Source organism: Helianthus annuus, chromosome 6 (genome assembly GCF_002127325.2).
Source record: "Helianthus annuus cultivar XRQ/B chromosome 6, HanXRQr2.0-SUNRISE, whole genome shotgun sequence".
Lineage (NCBI taxonomy): Eukaryota > Viridiplantae > Streptophyta > Magnoliopsida > Asterales > Asteraceae > Helianthus > Helianthus annuus.
In genome coordinates, this window is record NC_035438.2 from 132,243,215 (window position 1) to 132,263,878 (window position 20,664).

Below are 20,664 nucleotides of genomic sequence, written 5' to 3' on the forward strand. Positions count from 1 at the left end.
GCAAGAAGGAAAAATAGAACTCTTAGGCCATAAGTTTTCTGCAAATCTGTTACCAATGAATTTAGCCGGATTCGATGTAGTATTAGGAATGGATTGGTTAATAGCCAACCATGCACGAATCCTATGTGACAAAAATGCAGTAGAAATTCAAACCCCTTCAGGAGAGGTAATTTTAATTACTGGAGATAAACCTCGAAAGCCATTGAAATTCATATCAGTAATAAAATTGGCTAGTTATTCGAGAAAACAGGAAATGGTGTATATGAATTCCGTAATCATTAACACTAAAGATAAGGAACTTCATGTGACACCTGTGTCACTGTGACCGTCAAACAAATGCCAAACCAATGAAATTTTGTATTTCATACTTGGGAATTTGTGAAAATATGTGTATCATTTGCACATATCAATTCTTGTTCGATTTCGGGCTTTAAGTCGCTTTCTGGAAGGTTATACATAATCTGATGCGTAAATATAACCAGTTTAATGCAACAAACACTCCGGAATAGTGACATAGGCTTAACATACCTTAAATAACCTTTACATAACTTAGAAATAAGTTTTGGATGGTTTGGTATGCCGAAATCAAGTTTATTCGCTTACAGGGACTATTTGCGTCAACTTGCAAAAGTCTGCCGTTTCGTAAGGCAACGTATAGTCCGGAACTTGATCATAAGTTAAACATACCATATATAACCTAAATATGGCTTAGAAATAAGCTTTGATAGGTTCGGTGTGTGAAAACATGCTTATATGATCTTACAGGGACTAAAGGTGTCAAAAACGGCGTAAGTTTGCATTTTCGCGCATATCTTACGTTCTGGACACATCTGGACATCCAAAATTTTTGTACACACTAAAATATTTTTGTTTTAGTGATCGCCATGCAAAAAAAAAATTCCATTCGTCGCTTAATTTGGATCGTTTTCGCGTCCGTTCGAGTTTCGTCGTAAATAACCGAACAACGTGACCGTACGACCAAACGAACCGACATCCGAGATATTTTTGAGCATGTTTTGAGTCCCCTATGCTTTAACTTCATTTTAGAGCCTTGAAATGAGGTTAACGGGGTTTAAACGCATCGAAAAAGGCTTTAAACACGTGCAGGGACCATTTCTGTCAATTTTGAAACTTTGCTGAACCTGATACATGCTAGCGTAGCGCGAGCCCTAAGGCCTATGCCCTAGCGCTACGCGAGCGCCTCATCTGGGCAGAAAGTGTGTTTTCAGCATCTGTTTGCAAATTCAGGGGCTGTTTTGGTAAATTCTTGGTGTGTTGAGCAAGTTTAAGTGCTCTCCAAGGCTTTGCACCTGCTCCTAACACTTGTATGGATGAGATTTATTCCTTAATGGCTAAACAAACCACTTGTGATGATCCTAGAGCATCACCACAAGTATAAATAGCCCATCCATTTCATTCATTCCTTGCTCATTCTTCTCATTCTTCTCTTCACATCTGCTTTGGAGCTCTCTCTCAAGCATTTGGGACTTTGTCTTCTTGTAGAAAAGATAGCAAGGACCTTAAGTGAGCTTCTTTCATTCTTTTTCTTGCTTTTTCCTTATGTAGTGCAGAAAGTCAAACAGTTTGGCCAACAGTTTGACTTTCGGTTTTGACCATCAATTGGTCAAGTCAAAGTTCAATTGAACTTTGAAACGTGATTGTAATCACGATAGTTATAATCCTTCGCGATTATAACCGCTGATTACCACGTTATCTAGTTGTAGTGTCGAGTCAAAGTTTCGGTCAAAATGCGTTTTAGCACGCATTTTGCCTCGGAACTACTTTAGGGTATCAAAACACTTTGTTTTGATACCAAATCAGTAGGTTAGACATGTTTTGACATGTCTAACTCGACACTATTAGTTTGTGCTTGTTTAGGGTCGTAAGATAAGCGGACTAAACAACCGCTTATACTTCCGAACCCGACCCGTTTGGTCGATCGTTAGGATCCGACCAAGCTTAGTTAGTGATCATAGTTGCATAGGGAATAACCACTGAGGTTATACCTTATGATCACATAGGATTGGTTAGTCATTTGCTTGTTAGCTTGTATGCCCATAGGAAATGACCAAAATACCCTTTTGAAGCTAAAATCCGTATTTTGCCTATGTGAACATATTTTTGACAAGTAATCTGATTTAGTAACATGTTTAGGGATAATTGGGCATGTAAGACTTGGCATAGCACATAGTTAACCATCCGAACATAGTTTTACGCTAACGACGCCTTATAGTAGCTTATGTTACCATAACGTGTCGAAACGGGTCAAAAGCACTTAGGTAGGCCTTTCAATCAGAATGTAGGGTCTATTAAATCATACCATATGAGTTCAATTACTCATTTGATTTATAGAACCTCATTCTATCCTATCTCCCGATTTAGGTCCGGTTATTTACATAGTTACCTATATAGGGTGCCGTTTGATTCCCTGATCACTCTAGCTTTGCTTGGTTGTTGTTCAAGACTTCTAAGCACCCTCAGGTGAGTACATAGTCCCCTCTTTTACTGTTTTCAAACTGTTTTGGGGTGGAACACATGTGCCTACTTGATACTTTCATGTTTCCCATGTTTTTATATCATATACTTACTATGTTCAATAGTACATTATTAGTACACGATTTCATTATGTTTTGCTATGTATGTTCACTTAACATGCTAGCACATTGATTTCCATATACTACATTTTGTCGCATATGCTCATCCAGCATATGGACACATTGTTTTACATTTTGAACCGTTGTAACCATATGATCATTTGAACCGTTGTAACCATTTGATCATATGAACCGTTGGTAACCATTTGACTATGTAAACCGTTAGTAACCGTTGATTATGTGAACCGTTTGTAACGGTTGATTAGATGATCCGTTGGATTATGTGAACCGTTTGTAACCATTTGACTATGTGAACCGTTTGTAACCGTTGATTGACACGAACTGTTTGAATCTGTTTGAACCGTTGGGTTAGGGAAGTGATTAGGTAACGGGGCGGGTATAATGTGTTAAAAGCATGGTGGATACGCCGCTGGTACTTCCTATATATAAGTGCTTTTAATACATTATATATCGTTGCGTTATCTAGATCACTTGGGCAATGGTAAACAAAACAAAGTTGTAATACAAGGTTTTCCAACAATATATTATACTATTCGAGTTTTATTCCATAAACGATTTACAAATCTGGATTTAATTAAACAAATGTTTTGGGGTTAAGAATCATGGCTACGAGATTTTTATAAATTATAACCAATTTGATTTGAGTTGGTTATTTGTGTCGCAATACTATACTTTTCAAAACAAGGTTTTTTTTAAATAAGTATTGCAATATGTAAAACGAGCCATGAATCTGAAACTCATACAAAACCTATGTACTCGCCGGCATTTTTATGCTGACGTACCTATTTTCACATGTGTTTCAGGTACAATAGTTGATGATGCTTGATGATGATATTGGTGTATTCTCACATAGGAATGGACAAGGCCTTAGCGACTTTAAAACTTGGAGGATAATAGTTGTATTTATCTAATTTGTATCAAAACATTTAGTTCAATAATTCAATAAAACGAAACTATTTATTCCATGGTTGTGAAACAATGATTCTGTTACAACACTCCCCGACGTTTCCGCCACGTTTTGTTGTTTTACGTGGTCGGGGTGTGACACTTCAGGACATCCCCGTAGTCTCAGAATACCCAGATGTTTTTCTAGAAGAATTACCTGGATTACCACCTGATAGAGAAGTAGAATTTAGAATCCATTTAATTCCAGGTACTGCACCAATAGCCAAAGCACCATATAGATTAGCACCTACCGAAATGCTAGAATTGAAAAAGCAATTAGATGAATTATTAAGCAAAGGATTCATACAACCAAGTTCATCCCCTTGGGGTGCACCAGTGTTGTTTGTGAAAAAGAAAGATGGATCGATGAGAATGTGTATCGATTATAGGGAACTGAATAAGGTTACGATTAAGAATCGATACCCATTACCTAGAATTGATGATCTTTTTGATCAATTACAAGGAGCTAGGTACTTCTCAAAGATAGATTTAAGATCCGGATACCACCAGTTGAAAGTGCAAGAAGAAGATATACCGAAAACTGCTTTCAGAACTAGGTATGGTCATTATGAGTTTACAGTCATGCCCTTTGGGTTAACGAATGCCCCAGCAGCATTCATGGACATGATGAATCGAATCTGTAAACCATACTTGGACAAATTTGTAATCATTTTCATCGACGATATACTTATTTACTCCAAAAGCCAAAAGGAACACTGTGAGCATTTACATGTTCTCTTAACCTTGTTAAGAAAAGAAAAACTTTATGCCAAATTCTCGAAATGTGAATTTTGGTTGCAAGAAGTACAATTCTTAGGACATGTGGTAAATCACGAAGGTATCCATGTAGATCCTGCTAAGATAGAAGCCATTACGAAATGGAAAGTTCCACAAACAGCAATGGAGATAAGAAGTTTTCTAGGCTTAGCTGGATACTATAGACGATTTATCAAAGATTTTTCTAAGATAGCTGTACCTTTAACCAAGTTAACCTGTAAAGCTGCTAAGTTTGAATGGGGACCTAGACAAGAAAAAGCTTTTAAGATTTTAAAGCATAGGTTAACAAATGCACCAGTCTTATCTTTACCCGAAGGAACAGAAGATTTTGAGGTATACTGTGATGCTTCAAAGTTAGGCTATGGATGTGTGTTAATGCAACGCAAGAAGGTAATTGCGTATGCTTCTAGGCAATTGAAAAAGCACGAAGAAAATTATACGACTCATGATCTAGAATTAGGAGCCATAATTTTTGCCCTTAAGATCTGGAGACATTATCTGTACGGAAATAAGTTCACTGTCTATACAGATCATAAGAGTTTAAGATATATATTTGGGCAAAAAGAATTAAACATGAGGCAAAGAAGATGGATGGAGATGCTGAGTGATTACGACTGTGATATTCAATATCACGAAGGAAAGGCAAATGTAGTTGCAGATGCCTTAAGTCGTAAGTACCATGAGAAACAGAAACGAGTTCGTGCTCTGAGGTTAAATCTACAAGTAGATTTAATAGCACAAATCAAAGAAGTTCAGAAAACAGCAATCAAAGATGATGCTGAAGGAATGAAAGATTACCTAAAAGAACTAGAACAAGGAAACGATGGAATTTGGAAATTCCATAAGAAACGAATTTGGGTACCTAAGCAAGGAGAGTTAAGAAATAAGATTTTAGAAGAAGCTCATAAATCTAGGTATACCATGCACCCAGGAAACAATAAAATGTATCAAGATTTAAGGAATAATTTCTGGTGGATAGGAATGAAAAAGGATATAGCCGAATACGTATCCAAGTGCTTAACTTGTTCACAAGTTAAGGCAGAACACCAGAAACCTTCAGGATTACTTCAACAACTAGAAATGCCTGTATGGAAATGGGAACTCATAATAATGGACTTTGTTACAAAGTTACCCAGAACCAAAAGAAGTAATGATGCAATTTGGGTAATTGTAGACCGATTAACCAAATCAGCTCATTTCTTACCAATGAAAGAAACCTTTAGCATGGAAAGGTTAGCACAACTGTACGTGGACGAAGTAGTATTCCCTACATGGAGTCCCACTCTCCATCGTATCGGATAGAGATAGTCGATTTACTTCTCATTTCTGGAAAAGTTTTCAGAAAGCAATGGGAACTCGACTGAATCTAAGTACTGCATATCATCCACAAACAGACGGACAGAGTGAAAGGACCATTTCCAATAAGCCAACGAATAGGACCAGTTGCGCATCGTTTACAACTACCAGAAGAATTAGCTGGAGTACATGATGTATTTCATGTATCCAATCTCAAGAAATGTCTATAAGATGAGTCCCTGGTAGTACCTCTTCAAGATGTAGAGGTGAACGAAAAGTTGAAGTTTATAGAGAAACCACTACAGATCGAAGATAGAAAAGTCAAATTTCTCAAACATAAACGACTGGTGTTGGTCAAAGTCAAATGGAATTCAAGGAGAGGACCAGAATACACTTGGGAGCTAGAATCAGAAATGAAGCGCAAATATCCTCATTTATTCCAATAAATCTCGAGGACGAGATTTTCTTAAGGTGGGGAGGATGTAACAACTGTCACGAAAATCGATAATTAGGATGGTAATTAGCTATTAAGGAAACCCTAATTGAGAAACCCAAGTGATTCCGCATAAACCCTAAAATTTTCGTAACAATCGGAAGTAGGATCAGGGCCCCTAAAACTCAGGGGGGGTTAAACCCTAGTGACGTTTATCCTCTAAACTTGCTGGAGAAGTAAAATTTCGTTTGATTAACAACTCATCCAAGCTACTGGGACACGAACCTACCCTACCCTAAATTGTTACCCGTCGCGCCACGCGACAGGGCTAGGTTTCCCTGTCGCGACACGCGAGGGAACGCATTTTCCAGCTATAAATAGAGGGCAGTGGGACTTGGTTCTGTGCTTTAATTCGACGTTCAAATTCTAATTGTGCTCTGAGCTATAGTCGAAACAGTTCACAAACACACACGATTATCGAAACGCTGCCGCAATCAGGGTAATAACTCGATCGCTATTACGATTCAACGTCCGATTGATTATAACTATCCAACGATAGTCCAGGTGCTGCTCAATTGAGCTTGTACTTTGATTATTCGTCGTGATTTCGACTAGAATATTAGAGTACTGTTCGAATTCGGACTATGCTCTATTATTCGTTGTGAATCCGATTGAATTATCGAGTATTGCACTGATTAATCGTTGTGAAGGTTTAATCTCGTGAATTGACGTAATTGTTGTATTAGTTACTAACCTGCCTGTGTGTGCATTGTGTTAAATTAGGTTTAATCAAGGCTAATCAGTAGGCTTATCTATTGCTCGTTAATCTGCAATGTGAGTCATTCTTCTTTTTAAACTGTTTTCTCACAGTTTGTGAGTAAGTATTACAAAACTCCAAGTTATTTTCAAAGGTTATAATTACAGGGATTAAGTCTTTGTAATCACCAAATTACAGCTGGTATGTGGGGTATTGTGCACATTACTATTTTTATCACTCTAGGTGAGTGAGTATCACTCTAGGTGAGTGAACCGTCACGATTGGGGCGACGGGACCCAATAGTGGTATGACCACAGTCACAGATCCGGTCGAGTGACAAATACCCATTCTTGATAATTGGTTGATAGAAACATTGTAATCGCTCTTAATACTGTAAATTTATAACTAACGGGTCGTTTTAGAAAAATGGAATGATTCACTCAGTATTTCCCCGCTGACAAAACCTTTTTCAAACATGTTTTAGGTGATCTGTGTGATCCAGGAAAAGTGCAGTAAAGCACTATCAAGCTCAGGGAAGTGGCTCATTGTAAATAAATAAAACATGTTTTGGAAAAATAAAGATTTCTGTGTGAAATCAACTTATTGTAAATGTTGGGATTTATTCCTTAAACTTTGTGTAATATACTAAACAAGTATTTTCCGGTGAAAAGATCCTGTAATAAAAGACTTCCGCTGCCGCATAAAATAAATACCACGAGTATCACCGGGAACTGCCTCGCGGCCCCCGACTCCGTCCAGGGTGGGTCGGGGAGCCGTGACACTAAGAGCGTAAAATAAAATTTTTAGATAAAAAATATATGTGTAAACATAGTGTCGATATTCATCGTTTCGCGTTTTAAATCCGTTTTCTCGATTCGGTTTCGATTGAAATTCTTAAAATAGAAAGGCGATCACGTCTTTCCTAAAAACCATGGAAATATGGAAATACGAGGCGTTACACTCCATGCCATTTTTCACATTACCCCATGCCATTTTTTCACATGCGATATTCAATTTTCCACATGCGATTCTACACACCCCATGCCATTTTTCACATTACCCCATGCCATTTTTTCACATGCGATATTCAATTTTCCACATGCGATTCTACACACCCCATGCTATTTTTCACATTACCCCATGCTAGCCATTTTTTCACATGCGATATTCAATCTTCCACATGCGATTCTACACACCCATGCCATTTTTCACATTACCCCATGCCATTTTTCACATGCGATATTCAAATCTTCCACATGCGATTTTGTCCATCTACACACCCCATGCCATTTTTCACACTACCCCATGCTAACCATTTTTTCACATGAGATATCTATTTGAATTCGCACCAGATCTGCACCTGATCGAACGACTGGGATGATCGCGTACGTATCGTACGATAAGCGCATTTGTATTTTACTCTTTACCTATATATATATATATATATATATATATATATATATATATATATATATATATATATATATATATATATATATATATATAGGGAGCCGCTAGAATGAGAACCACCTCGAGTTGTAAGAACCGCGAGAACTACACCCCACGGAGCGCCGTTCGCCATGATTTTTTTTTACAAGTAGATGTGTGTATTATAAACACAGCCGTAAAAAATCATGGCGAACGGCGCTCCGTGGGGTGTAGTTTTTTACACCACAAGTTTGGTGAAAAAAAAAAGAAAAAAGAAAAAAAATTAAAAAACACCAAACTTGTGGTGTAAAAAACTACACCCCACGGAGCGCCATTCGCCATGATTTTTTACGGATGTGTTTATAATACACACATCTACTTGTAAAAAAAAATCATGGCGAACGACGCTCCGTGGGGTGTAGTTCTCGCGGTTCTTACAACTCGGGGTGGTTCTCATTCTAGCAGCCCCCTATATATATATATATATATATATATATATATATATATATATATATATATATATAGGATTAGGTTCAAACGTGAACAAAATCACAAGAGTGAACTGCGTGAACTGATCTGGGCCCTTGATTTTTATGATCTTGATATTAAAGTGAGTGGCATGATGGTAATTATTTGGTTAATCTTTTTCATTTAATTAAATACAAAAAGGGTATATGTGTAATTTCAATCTTAAATTGATTGCATAAATCTCTCACAAATCAAGTAATCAATTATCCTCTTAAATTGATTGCATAAATCTCTCACAAATCAAATCAAGGATTAGGAAAGATCTAACTTAATTTAATTATTAAAATAAATATTTGTTTAAATACGATGTACACATGTGTATTCTGATTTTGCTCTCTTTTTAATGCGATGTACACATGTGTATATCGTCTGTTTTTGTGATATCTCAAAAAAATTTTTTTGTATTGAATGTTGATGTACACCTGTGAATTACTGTACCCATATGTACGATGCTGAGTACACATTGTACTGTTCTATTTATATCCAAGTACACATGTGTATACCGTTGAAATATGAAGGTTGCGTGAATCTTAAAAGTCAAAATTTGAATTCTCGTGATGAAATCTGAAATAAAAATTAAAATTGAATTCTGGTGATTTGTTGTTTGTTTTGATAATTATCTTATTAACAAATAAACATAATGTGGATAATGAATTTAAATTAGGAAAGATGTAACTTAATTCAATTATTAAAATAATGATTTAAATCTAATTTTTTATATAATTACAATCCTACCCTTAACAACTAAAAAGGAAATCAAGGGTCCATATCTGTTCACGCAGTTCACTCATGGGAGGTTGTTCACGCTGGAACCCTTCCCTATATATATATATAGGGAGGGGCTCATGCGAGAACTCCATTTATTGTGAGAACCGCGAGAACCAATGTGAACACAACCTAAAATAGCTAAAAAAACCTAACCTCCCCCCCCCAAAAAAAAAAAAAAAAAAAAAAACCTAAACCCCCCTCCCCCCTCCCCACCCCCCAAAAACCTAACCCCCCCACCCCCACCCCCCAAGCTAAAATGCTAAAAACTAAACCCCCAAAAAACCTAAAAAAATCTAAAAAAAATCTAAAAATTTTTTTTAATATTTTTTATGCTCAAATCGCTACTTTTAGTGGCAAATTTTTTTTTTTTAAATTTAAAAAAAAAAATTTTTGGCTTCGAAAAGTAGCGGTTTTTATATAAAAAATATTAAAAAAAAAAATTTTGTGTGGTTTTTAGCTATTTTTAGGCATTTTTGTTTGTGTTCACATTGGTTCTCGCGGTTCTCGCAGTAAGAGGTGGTTCTCGCATGATATTCTCCCTATATATATATATATATATATAATATCGGTTATTTTAGTGCAATTTGATTAATTTATTGACTACAGTGTATCATAATATACATCAAAGGATTTAGGAGAGTACAAAGTGCACAATTATACATTTTCTTTGTGTTTATTATGATTTTAAGTACAGTAAAATGCAAGGATAGTCCCTGTGGTTTTATAAGATAACACCTATAGTCCCTAACTTTTGAAAATTACACCGGTGCTCCCTGTGGTTTGACAATTTATTACTCAGATAGTCCCTGGAGTAGATGGAGGTTAGTTTTCACCGTTAACTCCATATGAAATTACTTATTTACCCCTCTTTAAAAAAATAAAAAAAACAAATATTATGCACAATCATATTATTATATTGAAAGTTTAGGCCCACAAACTCTTTTGTTTTCTACAAAACAACCTGCCACCATCACCATAGCCACCCGCCACCACCTGCAACTCCACCACCATCAACATCTCCGCCACCTGAACTCCCTCCTCCATTCCAGATCCCTTCATCCACCATCTTCTTTGAAAGTCATGCTTTCTATCACTAGATAACCGACTGAATTAACAAAAACAGACTAAACTCGACACAATTATATTTTAAAACACGAACTTGTACATCGTGCCAAAAAAAATTATACAAATCCACGCAGTTATAATTCCATCAAAAATTGAAAAATCCACATAAAACAAAACTAAAAACAAAAAGCTTAACATAAAAATTCCCACTTGGTTGAATGCAGATTCAAGTGTAATGGTAGTCAAACTTCAAACCCCATCTTTATATATTTGCAAATTTAACAGATTTACGGTGCCAAAAAACGTTGGAAGCTTTGGATCTGTGAAGAAGATTTGTACTTGAAAAGCATTTTGTTTTGGAACCAGCTCAGATCCGGCTCACAACTCATGGCTCAGATCTTGAAAGATGAAAAAGATGGGCTTAGATCTGCAACCGTTCTTTCTTTGTTACACATCATCGTCTTGACATCACGCCGCCACTGTTCCGCCCGCACGTCATCATCTTCTCCAACCCATGGGCTCGAGACCAGACCTTCAACTCATATTATGCTTCCTTTTCACCTTCTGATTTGCAAGATCCTCAATCTCAACTGCACCGATCGATCAACTGCTATACGTATATAAAGCAGGTGGTGATAAGGGTGGAGGTGGGTGTGGTCTGCAAAGAAGAAGATGAAACAGGTGGGATTGATCAGCGAATTAATCTGGTGCGGCAACATGGGGCGAAGTAACGATGGTGCTTGGTGTCTAGAAGGAGGTGGGGTGGGGGTAGGGGTATATATCTAATTTTAGTATTTTAATTTAATACTAAGGGTATTTTGGTCATTTTACATGGAGTTAACGAAGAAAACTAACGGACATCCACTCCAGGGACTATCCGAGTAACAAACTATCAAACCACAGGGAGCACCGGTGCACTTTTCAAAAGTTAGGGACTATAGGTGTTATTTTACAAAACCACATGGACTATCCGTGCATTTTACTCTTTGAAGTATTTAGGAATATTTATATCGAGAAAGTATAATGTACTTTAAAGCTTAACCTACACTAACATACATGACAAAAAATATAACGTGCGTTATTATCATAGAACGTGCGTGATTATAGTCTCATGCGTGATTATGTGGTCCCATGCGTGATTATACCCCTGATCCAACGGTTACCATTGTCTCCTACGTGATGTATGATAAGGCTTTATGTATGTTAACCTTACTCTATTTATATCATTGACTCTTAGGGAAGAAGCCTCTAAGTTATGGGGGTTTCATAGGGGCAACTTGTCCCTAAGAGCAGAGTCCAAGGGGCAAAGCTCCTAGCTAGTATCGAAAAAATGGATTAAATCTTCGAGATAAAATGTGCCTCTAGTTTTTGAAGCAATTTGAATTAGAATAGAAAAATGTGAGATTACTGAACTCTAACCCTAATTTCAACACACTCTTTTGGTCTCATATATGGTTCATATGGTTCATGAATTCATCATAAACACATGCTTGTTCTTGAGGAATTGAAATTTTGAGTTTTATCTTACTGGAAATTCTAGTGAACCATCGTTTGTTCTTTTTTTTTTTTTTTGGTTTCATTTTGAAAGTGTTTCACAACTATAAGATAATCTGGTTATTTGTTCTAATTCCTCAATAACAAATTGTCCTTTTTTTCAACTCAATTTTAGAGAATCTTATTGTTATTTTAGTATAATGAAAACACTAAACCAAGATATATGATTAATTAACTAATATGGAGTAATCAACCAATCTTCTTGTGGGTTAAAACCCATTAGTTAGTAATAATAAAGAATATGCTAAATAGGGATGAACATTTGGTGCCGGGTACTGAAACCAGTATCGAATTATTTTCGGTACCCACTTTTTGCCATTTTCGGTAACGGTACCGGTATTTTACTCTATTTTTTCTGTACTGGTACCAATACCAATATTTGATAATTTTTTTTATTGATATCATGCTCATCCCTAGTGCTAAACTATTAATAGGAGTAGAAATGGTGGTAATGAAGACCATAGCATGTTACATGAAAGCGTCGCTTTCTCTGTTGTATTGTCACTCAGCTGTCCGCCTAGAAGAGCCACTCGTTCTATAGTGTTGTCACACAAGATAAGCACGCCACCCGCCTACTGAATATAAGTTCTCTTCCAGTTAACTGTCCATCATCCCTAGGGCTAAACTATAGTAGTAGAAATTGTGGTAATGAAGAAATTGAAGTTTTCTAATAGGAACCGGTCAATCCATGACGAATTGTCAAAAGAACTTGTTTTGGCACCATTTAAGAGGTTGTGGCGTTGCCCGTTATTTATCGGTCTATTATGTAATTTTCCTAATACTTATGAAAATGATGTTTATTAAGAATCGAAAATAACTTTAAGGGTTGAAAGGTAAATAAATGTAAAGATGATGGACTAGTTTTGCAAATTCAAACAGGTGCCCCTGAAGAAGCAAAGCGAGAGAAAGCAACGTTCGATCGATCGATCTTCTTCTTCTTCTTCTTCATCTTCTCTCTGTTCATCAAAACATAAACAAACACCTTCCACAGATTCTTCACTCTTCCAGGTATAATCAACCTACACACCTTTTTACTTTCTACATAGACAAACTCTCGTTCATACGCACACGAACCAAATTCAGCCCTCAGTCATCCTTCGTGTTTCAATTTCAACACTCAATTCAGTTTCCGAAGAGATTTGTTGCGTATTTTGTTGTGAATTAGTCATTTTTCTTGATGTTTTACGGTGTTTTCGGTTTTAAATAACGGATGAAACTATAATATCTTTACCTGTTTTGTGGTTTGATTGCGTAACCTGAACGAAATCCAATGGAATTGATGTTTAACAGTTTTTTATGATTACACATGACTGTTTGTTGTTACTGTGAAATTCAATTTGTAGCTAGGGTTTCGTATTGCAGTCGATGAATTTGTAGCTAGGGTTACCTAATTGGTTTTGTTGACATACTTGAATCACAGTTTGTTTGTCTACATATTTGAATTTGTAGCTAGGGTTACCTAAATTGTTTTTTTGACATACTTGAATCACTGTTTGTTTGTGTACATATTTGAATTTGTAGCTAGGGTTAACGAAATTTGAGCCTCAGTGTTTGAATTTCAACGCTGAATTCAGTTTCTGAACAGACGTGTTGCGTATTTTGTTGTGAATTGGTAGTTTGTTATGATTTTTGTTGTTATTTTATGATGTTTGGTAATGGTAATGGTAATTTATGGTTTAGTTTTAGTTATATGTAACTTCAACGGAATTTAATAGAATTAACATTTAACAGTTTTTTATAACTACACATGACTGTTTGTAGCTAGGGTTTCGTATTGCAGTCGATGAATTTGTAGCTAGGGTTAACTAGTTGGTTTTGTTGAGATGCTGGAATCACTGTTTGTTTGTGTACATTTTTTTTGTGTGTTTAGGGTTTTGTATGTGAAGTTTTTAATTTTTTTTTTGTACCTCGTTGTGTGTTAATTGCAGGATTGACTGAACTGTGATGTGATTTTGGTGGGATTAGTTGCTTACAATCTGAGCTTGATCGACAGAGAACATAATTCATATGGTAATTCTTCTTTGTGTTCGTGAGTTCGGGTCTTTCTTTGTTTTTAGATTTATGTCTAGTTGTTATTCTACATTAGTTGGTATTGTTTTTCTTTTAAACGACATATGTGTTCACTGTTCACATAAAGGTTGTAGATCGCTAGACACACATTTTGTACCATATAAACTCGCACAAAAAGGCAATAAACGGAAAAACAAATGAAGTGCTTTTTGAAGTTTGGATGGATTTTCATACTTTTATGTTTAGAATTAATATATTGATACTTTAGTTAGATTAATCGTGTTAAATAAATTTCTGCTCATAGTTTGGGTGATTTTTTTAAAAAGGATCAGGGGCAAGATAACCGAGTAACTTTACATATTTGGGGATTTATAACGTTTAACGAGGCTTATTTTGATGGCACTTTGTTACATCATCCATCACAGGCTATGCTCCTTGCTTTTTGTTAAGTAATTAATGTTGGTAGACATTTGCATAATTGAGAATTTTCTAATATGGTGTAAAAGTAATTGTTTTGGGTGGATGCTCGTGTTTGATTACTCCAAAATCCGAAATTGGATGTAGAAAGTATAGTCAGGAGTCAAAACGGCGAGAAAAACATATTGATTGATTTAAATTGCATCAAAGGATTCCTAAATGACTTATTAAAAATCATTTATTAAGGATGCATGTATCTTATTCTTCTATCCTTTCGATTCTCACTTGTAAAGTATGGAATGATATGCAACGTTGTCAGCATTCCTGCATTCAATCTATTTAAACAACTTAAACTTGATTGATTACAAGTTATCACTTTTGTTGATAATATTTGAAAATATAATATAAAAAAATTATTTTCCATCATTAACATATTATGCTTTCGGCATCTGTTTATACAACTATACAAGATTATTTATTACTGCGTCATGATGTCATCTTCTGTTTAACCCATATTATCTTCTTTAAGAAGTTGCAACTTGTTATTATGTTTTTGCTTTATGCTTTTTTTCTTTCATCTTTGTCTGGTGAATGGCTAAACATAGAAAGTTGAAAACTGGATGAAGATTTGTATTATATTGACTAAAGGGTAGTTACACTTGAACTTTGTTTATATTAATAAAGGTAGTTATAGAACGCGTCCATGATGGTTGATGTTACTTTGTTAGTAATGTGTTATATAAGTACCCGTGTAGTAAGCAGGAACATGATGTCATGATCTCATGGTCATTTGCTGATTCGCATCTTTTATTTCCGGAGGAGTTACTTCTATTGCTCTTAATAGTTCTTGTTAATGAATATTCGTTATGGTTTTCTGTGCATGCATTCATTGTCATCTTATGTATCTTAATCTTGTACACATGTTTTTATAAGACATAAACGAGTTCAATAGCATAAACAAGCTTAAGTTTTTTTTAATAAGAAATATAATTACTACTTGGATGCTTTGAATTAACACCGTCATAGTTATCAATAGCGTCCATAGCGGACGCTATAGTGAATAGCGCTATAGTGAATAGCGTGGCGTGGCGGGCAACCTCCGCTACAAGGTGCATATCGACCATATAGCGAACAGATAGCGACTCCGGCGGCGATTTCCGGCGAAAAATTCCGATTACGGTGATGCTTTCTGCTGGAAAGCAGGAAGAAGAAGAAGATGAAGAAGAGAGCGGCTGGGCTTTTAGTGTGTTTTAGGCTTTAGGGTTTTATAAACTATGAATTCCGGCCAGAAACCTGCAATTTCTGCCGGAAACTTGCTGGAAGCTTAGGAAGAAGAAGAGCGGCTGCGTTTTTATTACGTTGGAGCCTTTTTAGGGTTGAATAAGTTTATGGATTTTTACTTTTAAGCCTTCTATCTTTCATTAAGTTACATTTACTCCCTAAAACTTGTAAAATTTACACAAAAAGTGTAAATTAGTTTGTGTATCTTAACATTTAACCCCCCTATTTTCACTAGCTTACATTTGGTCCTTAAACTTATATTTTTATACATAAAAAGGTATAAAATAAACATTATATATATAAAAAAATTATATAGATAGTTATTTTTATTTCTTAAATTTTTAACTACCTTATCGCTAAACACGAAATAGCGGGCGCTATTTCATCGCTATCGCGACGTAGCATATAGGTATGTTGTCGCTATTCGCTATCGATAACTATGAACACTGTACATGTGTTATGTTGTTATGCCACACTGGCAGCTGTATCTACAAAATGAGATTGACAAAATTTACTTCACTAGTAGGCTGTATCGAACTCTACTATTGGGTGACAATGTGACACAATTTTAATAGTAGCATCCCTCAAAATGTGAATATTTCATAAATTAGTTGCCGATTTCGTGTTTGGTTACCCAAAATACTTTTGGTCTCATTTTATAATTATCAACTTTTTTAATAGTTTGTCAAATACTACGCAAATATTATATTATTTCACGAATTGAATAAAATAATTTAGGATCTCCTATGCATTAAAACACACTATTTCCAACTTTTGACCCGCTTTATGTTAGCTAGCACTTTTAATTGTATTCAGTTGACCTGTCAGAGTTTAAATATAACCCGAATTGACCCATTCATAAATAAATGGGTTGTTATTGCCACCTCAAACATATACTGATGCATAACAGTTGGCCAATTTAAATTGTGAGAAATTAATACATGGATCCTGTCAAATTCACTTTATTTGTCTATGAATAAACATTGTTAGTCGTTGAACTAGTTTCTATAGTTTTATCTTCCCAAATCCTTTTGATAGGACTTAACATATGTGTGTGTATTGCTGATGTTGATTTTGTTGTTTTATGTTCGCAGGGTACTTTGGTAAATTGATTCATTGGATGGGCATTCTTATGATACCGCAAGGATTAGTAGTATACTAACATGGTCCTTACTTGGTTCAGTCTTGGACATAGTAACCCGTTAGGTGAATCAATATGACACTCGAAGACTTCTTTACCGTAACCGAGTTAGAAAATGGGCTCACAACTCCAACCAGAGTTAACGACCTCATCACCGTTATGCAAAACCAGAAAGAATACACCGTGAAAAACGTTACTGAAGCAACCCAACAATGGTCCGCTGTTGCAACCACCATTGCAACCACCGAGAATAAAGAGTGCCTTGATCTTTTCGTCCAGTTAAATGGACTCAGGTTCATCGACAAATGGCTCAATGATGCTCAAAAGCTTATAGATGATAGCCATGATACTGGAAATGGTGGTTTGGAAGAGTTAGTCATTGCGTTGTTACGGGCACTCGATAGGCTGCAGGTGGACCACCGTCAGTCTGTTGATTCAGGCGTTGGGCTAACCGTGCAGGGTCTTCTTGATCATAGTAGTTTAGTGGTTCGGGAGAAAGCTAAAGATCTTTGTGATAGGTGGGCCCCGGTTCAGAATATCGATGGAACATCAACAGATGTCAATTCAGTTGATATAGTTCAACAAGAAAATGTGGAACAACCGGCATGCTCTGATACCGTTCAACAAGAAACGGGTAAAGAAGAGATAGTGGCACAGGAAGTAATTATGGAATCTGGAACAGAAACGGAAATGGAAACAACCAAGGTTGAAAACGATAAATCTGAATCAGAAAGTATACCTGCAATGGAAGCTTCTGGTCCTTTGGAAGACGCCAAGGAGAAGCAGAATGTTGACTCTCTGACTACATCATCTAGCCCTATGGAGCACGAAACTTTGACTTCAAATACCGAAGTTGACCATGCTTTGGAGTCTGCTACAAAGACTGAAACAATGGAAGACAAGAGTGACAAAGATGAAGAGATGGTGGACGGTGGGGAACCTGAACCTCAATCTCAATCTCCAGACCATCAGAATACAACAGTGGAAATCAACACCACTAGCGGAATTGATTATTCCGCTAGTGGTGACGGTGGTGACGGTGTTGGCGGTTTGCAGGAATCGCCAGGTGCAGAGAACCCTAAATCACCTTTATCTAAATCGTTATCAAATACAGAAAGTGATGAAGATGAAAAGAAAGATAACGAGAGTGATAATGATTCCGAGAGTCGTTCACCTATATCTAAACCGTCAAAGAAAAGTCAAAACGATGATTTGATTACCAAGAGACCGTCTGATATGGAACTGGATTATGGAATGGTGGATCCGTTAGAGCTTGCTAGACAAGTTGCTATTGAAGTCGAACTAGAAGTTGATTCCCAGGAACAAAGTTGCAGTGTCAGTACTTCTACAAATGAAAAAGAACATCAATCTACTGGGGGACCAGGTACCGAGGTTTCATCTGGACCCGTACCCGCACCGGAACCTATAATTGATTCGGAAACACTTGATAACCCAGCTTCTCAAATTACCAAGATGGAAGAATCGGGGCTTAATTCCGAAAAGGGTTTTTCTGGGTTTGATCTGAATGAAGAAGTTTCTTTCGATGAAACCGAAACGGACCGTCCAGTGGACCCGGACCTGCTTTTGACTCCAATCGCGGTCGTTTCTGCTTCCAGGGCGGCTGCAGCAGCTGACGGACCACCTGTTGCTCCTTTGCAATTCAAAGGTACTCTCGGCTGGAAAGGTTCAGCCGCCACTAGTGCTTTTAGACGGATCCCTGAAGGTGAAAAGACATTTTCGTCCTCGTCAAGCCACAGCAACTCGAACCAACGTGTGAACCACCGTTTTGAATTTGATCTAAATGTGGCTGAAGGCAGTGAAGATAAATTCCAAGATTTCTTATCTCAAGACAAAATCGAAGAGCCTTCGAAACTGCAGTTGGATCTTAATAGCCTTGGGGACAGTGATGCTAGCATTGTTACATTGGATTGGAAACGCGATGTATCCTCGTCAATGCAGCCTTCTTTCAGAAACATTGATTTGAATTTAAACAACCACTTGACAACTGTCACAACTTCAAATAATACGTCAGCTAATAATCCGTTTCTCGGTAAGTTACTCAACAACAAACGAGACGAATCTGTTATCTCCATTTTCGGTACCCAAGTTGAGGTAAACCGCAAGGATAATATTAATAATATTATTAATATTCCTCCCGCTCAGCCTAACGGAAGGATTCTAGAACCTTCTGTAGACTTCAACTTGGGGAGACCCGGGTCGGGTTTAGGGCTCGGACCTTCCATGCCCTACTCTAATCTACCTGCCTATGGTTACGGCCACAATGGTTTTACAATGGGACCCATGTACGGCCCACCCGGTGCACCGATCCCATACATGGTTGATTCAAGAGGGGCCCCTATCATCCCACCCATCCAGCCCATCGCGTCCGGCTTTTCACAACCGACTCAGCCATTCTTCTTCAACATGGCTGCACCCGGTGCACCATCTGGCTCAAATGGTGCCGGCCCGTCTCGTAACAGTAACACGTTCGATCTGAACCCTGGTTTCATACCCGAACGGGGAAATCGTGAGAATAACAATAACAACGGAGGGTTGAGACAGTTTTTCAATCACAATCAAGCTTCTTCTTCGAGTTCTGTTATTGGAGGGAAACGCGAACAACCTGATGGCGGATGGGATTTGTTTCCGATTAACTATAAGCATCAACAACCACCATGGCAGTAGAGGTTTGTTTGTCGTTGTTATTCATCTTGATCTGGCCCCTTCTCTCGTTTTATCAGTTTTTATTGCCGTAGTTTTATAGAGTAGGCTAGCTGTTAACTTTAGTTGGAGGGATGCTAGTTCGATTCGAATAAAACGACTCGTTGTTATGGTGTTGGAAAGCGGGGGGTGGGGGAAGCAGGTGTAATCAATCTTATTCATGAGGAGATTAATTGGGAAAAGAAAGTAGGTTCACAGTGATTTATTTGTTTTCAGAACTTTGTTTACATAGAGTTGTAATTTCTTCAACATAAATATCAAAGAAATTTAGAGAAGTGGTCTTTTTCCATCATGGGATGTCCTTTGGTGCATGGATGTTATTCTGGTCTGTCACTGCATAACTGTAAAAGGTGTACAATTTGATATATGCAACCTGGGTGTTCAAAAACCGACTGAACTGTCAAGCAATTCGGCCGGTTTGAGCAGACCGGTTTGGAACTTGGAACCTGCTGTGTATACTGAAACTATTTGACCTTTATTATTTATATTCTTTTGGTTTGTAGTTAATATATATATGTATTATATTCATAAATCATATTTTATCATCGTAGACGTTTTTTTTTAATACAAACTAATAATTTTTGAAGAAAAATAGGAAATCAGCTAAAACCGTCAAACTGTGAAACCAAACCATTAAACTGGATGTACTCGAGGTATTTTATGAAGGTAACTTTTTCACTGAAGTTTGTAGCCTGAAGGGCAGTTTGTTGCTCGTCTACCTGCTATCCTTATGTAATTTGTTCTGGTGATTGGAATGAAACAATTTTGAAAACTTATATAATTTGATTTGTAAAACTGGCACGACACAATTGTGTTAGCGGAACCCTGTCATATGACATTCTGTTTTAGAAACACCATTTTTGAAGATTGGCACAATGCAAAGAGCGATCACCATAGTCGCGTGGAAATATTTTGCATGACACAAAGC

At 36.8% G+C, this 20,664-nt stretch overlaps 1 protein-coding gene across 1 annotated transcript; it reads left to right on the forward strand.

Moving 5' to 3' along the window:
- The first annotated feature begins 12,787 nt into the window (after positions 1–12,787).
- Positions 12,788–20,028, forward strand: LOC110865955. The gene is made up of 3 exons (XM_022115298.2): positions 12,788–13,174; positions 14,095–14,176; positions 16,969–20,028. Exon 3 carries the CDS (start codon positions 17,091–17,093, stop codon positions 19,698–19,700), a length of 2,610 nt encoding a protein of 869 aa, XP_021970990.1. The 5' UTR covers positions 12,788–13,174; positions 14,095–14,176; positions 16,969–17,090; the 3' UTR covers positions 19,701–20,028.
- Positions 20,029–20,664: the final 636 nt, after the last annotated feature.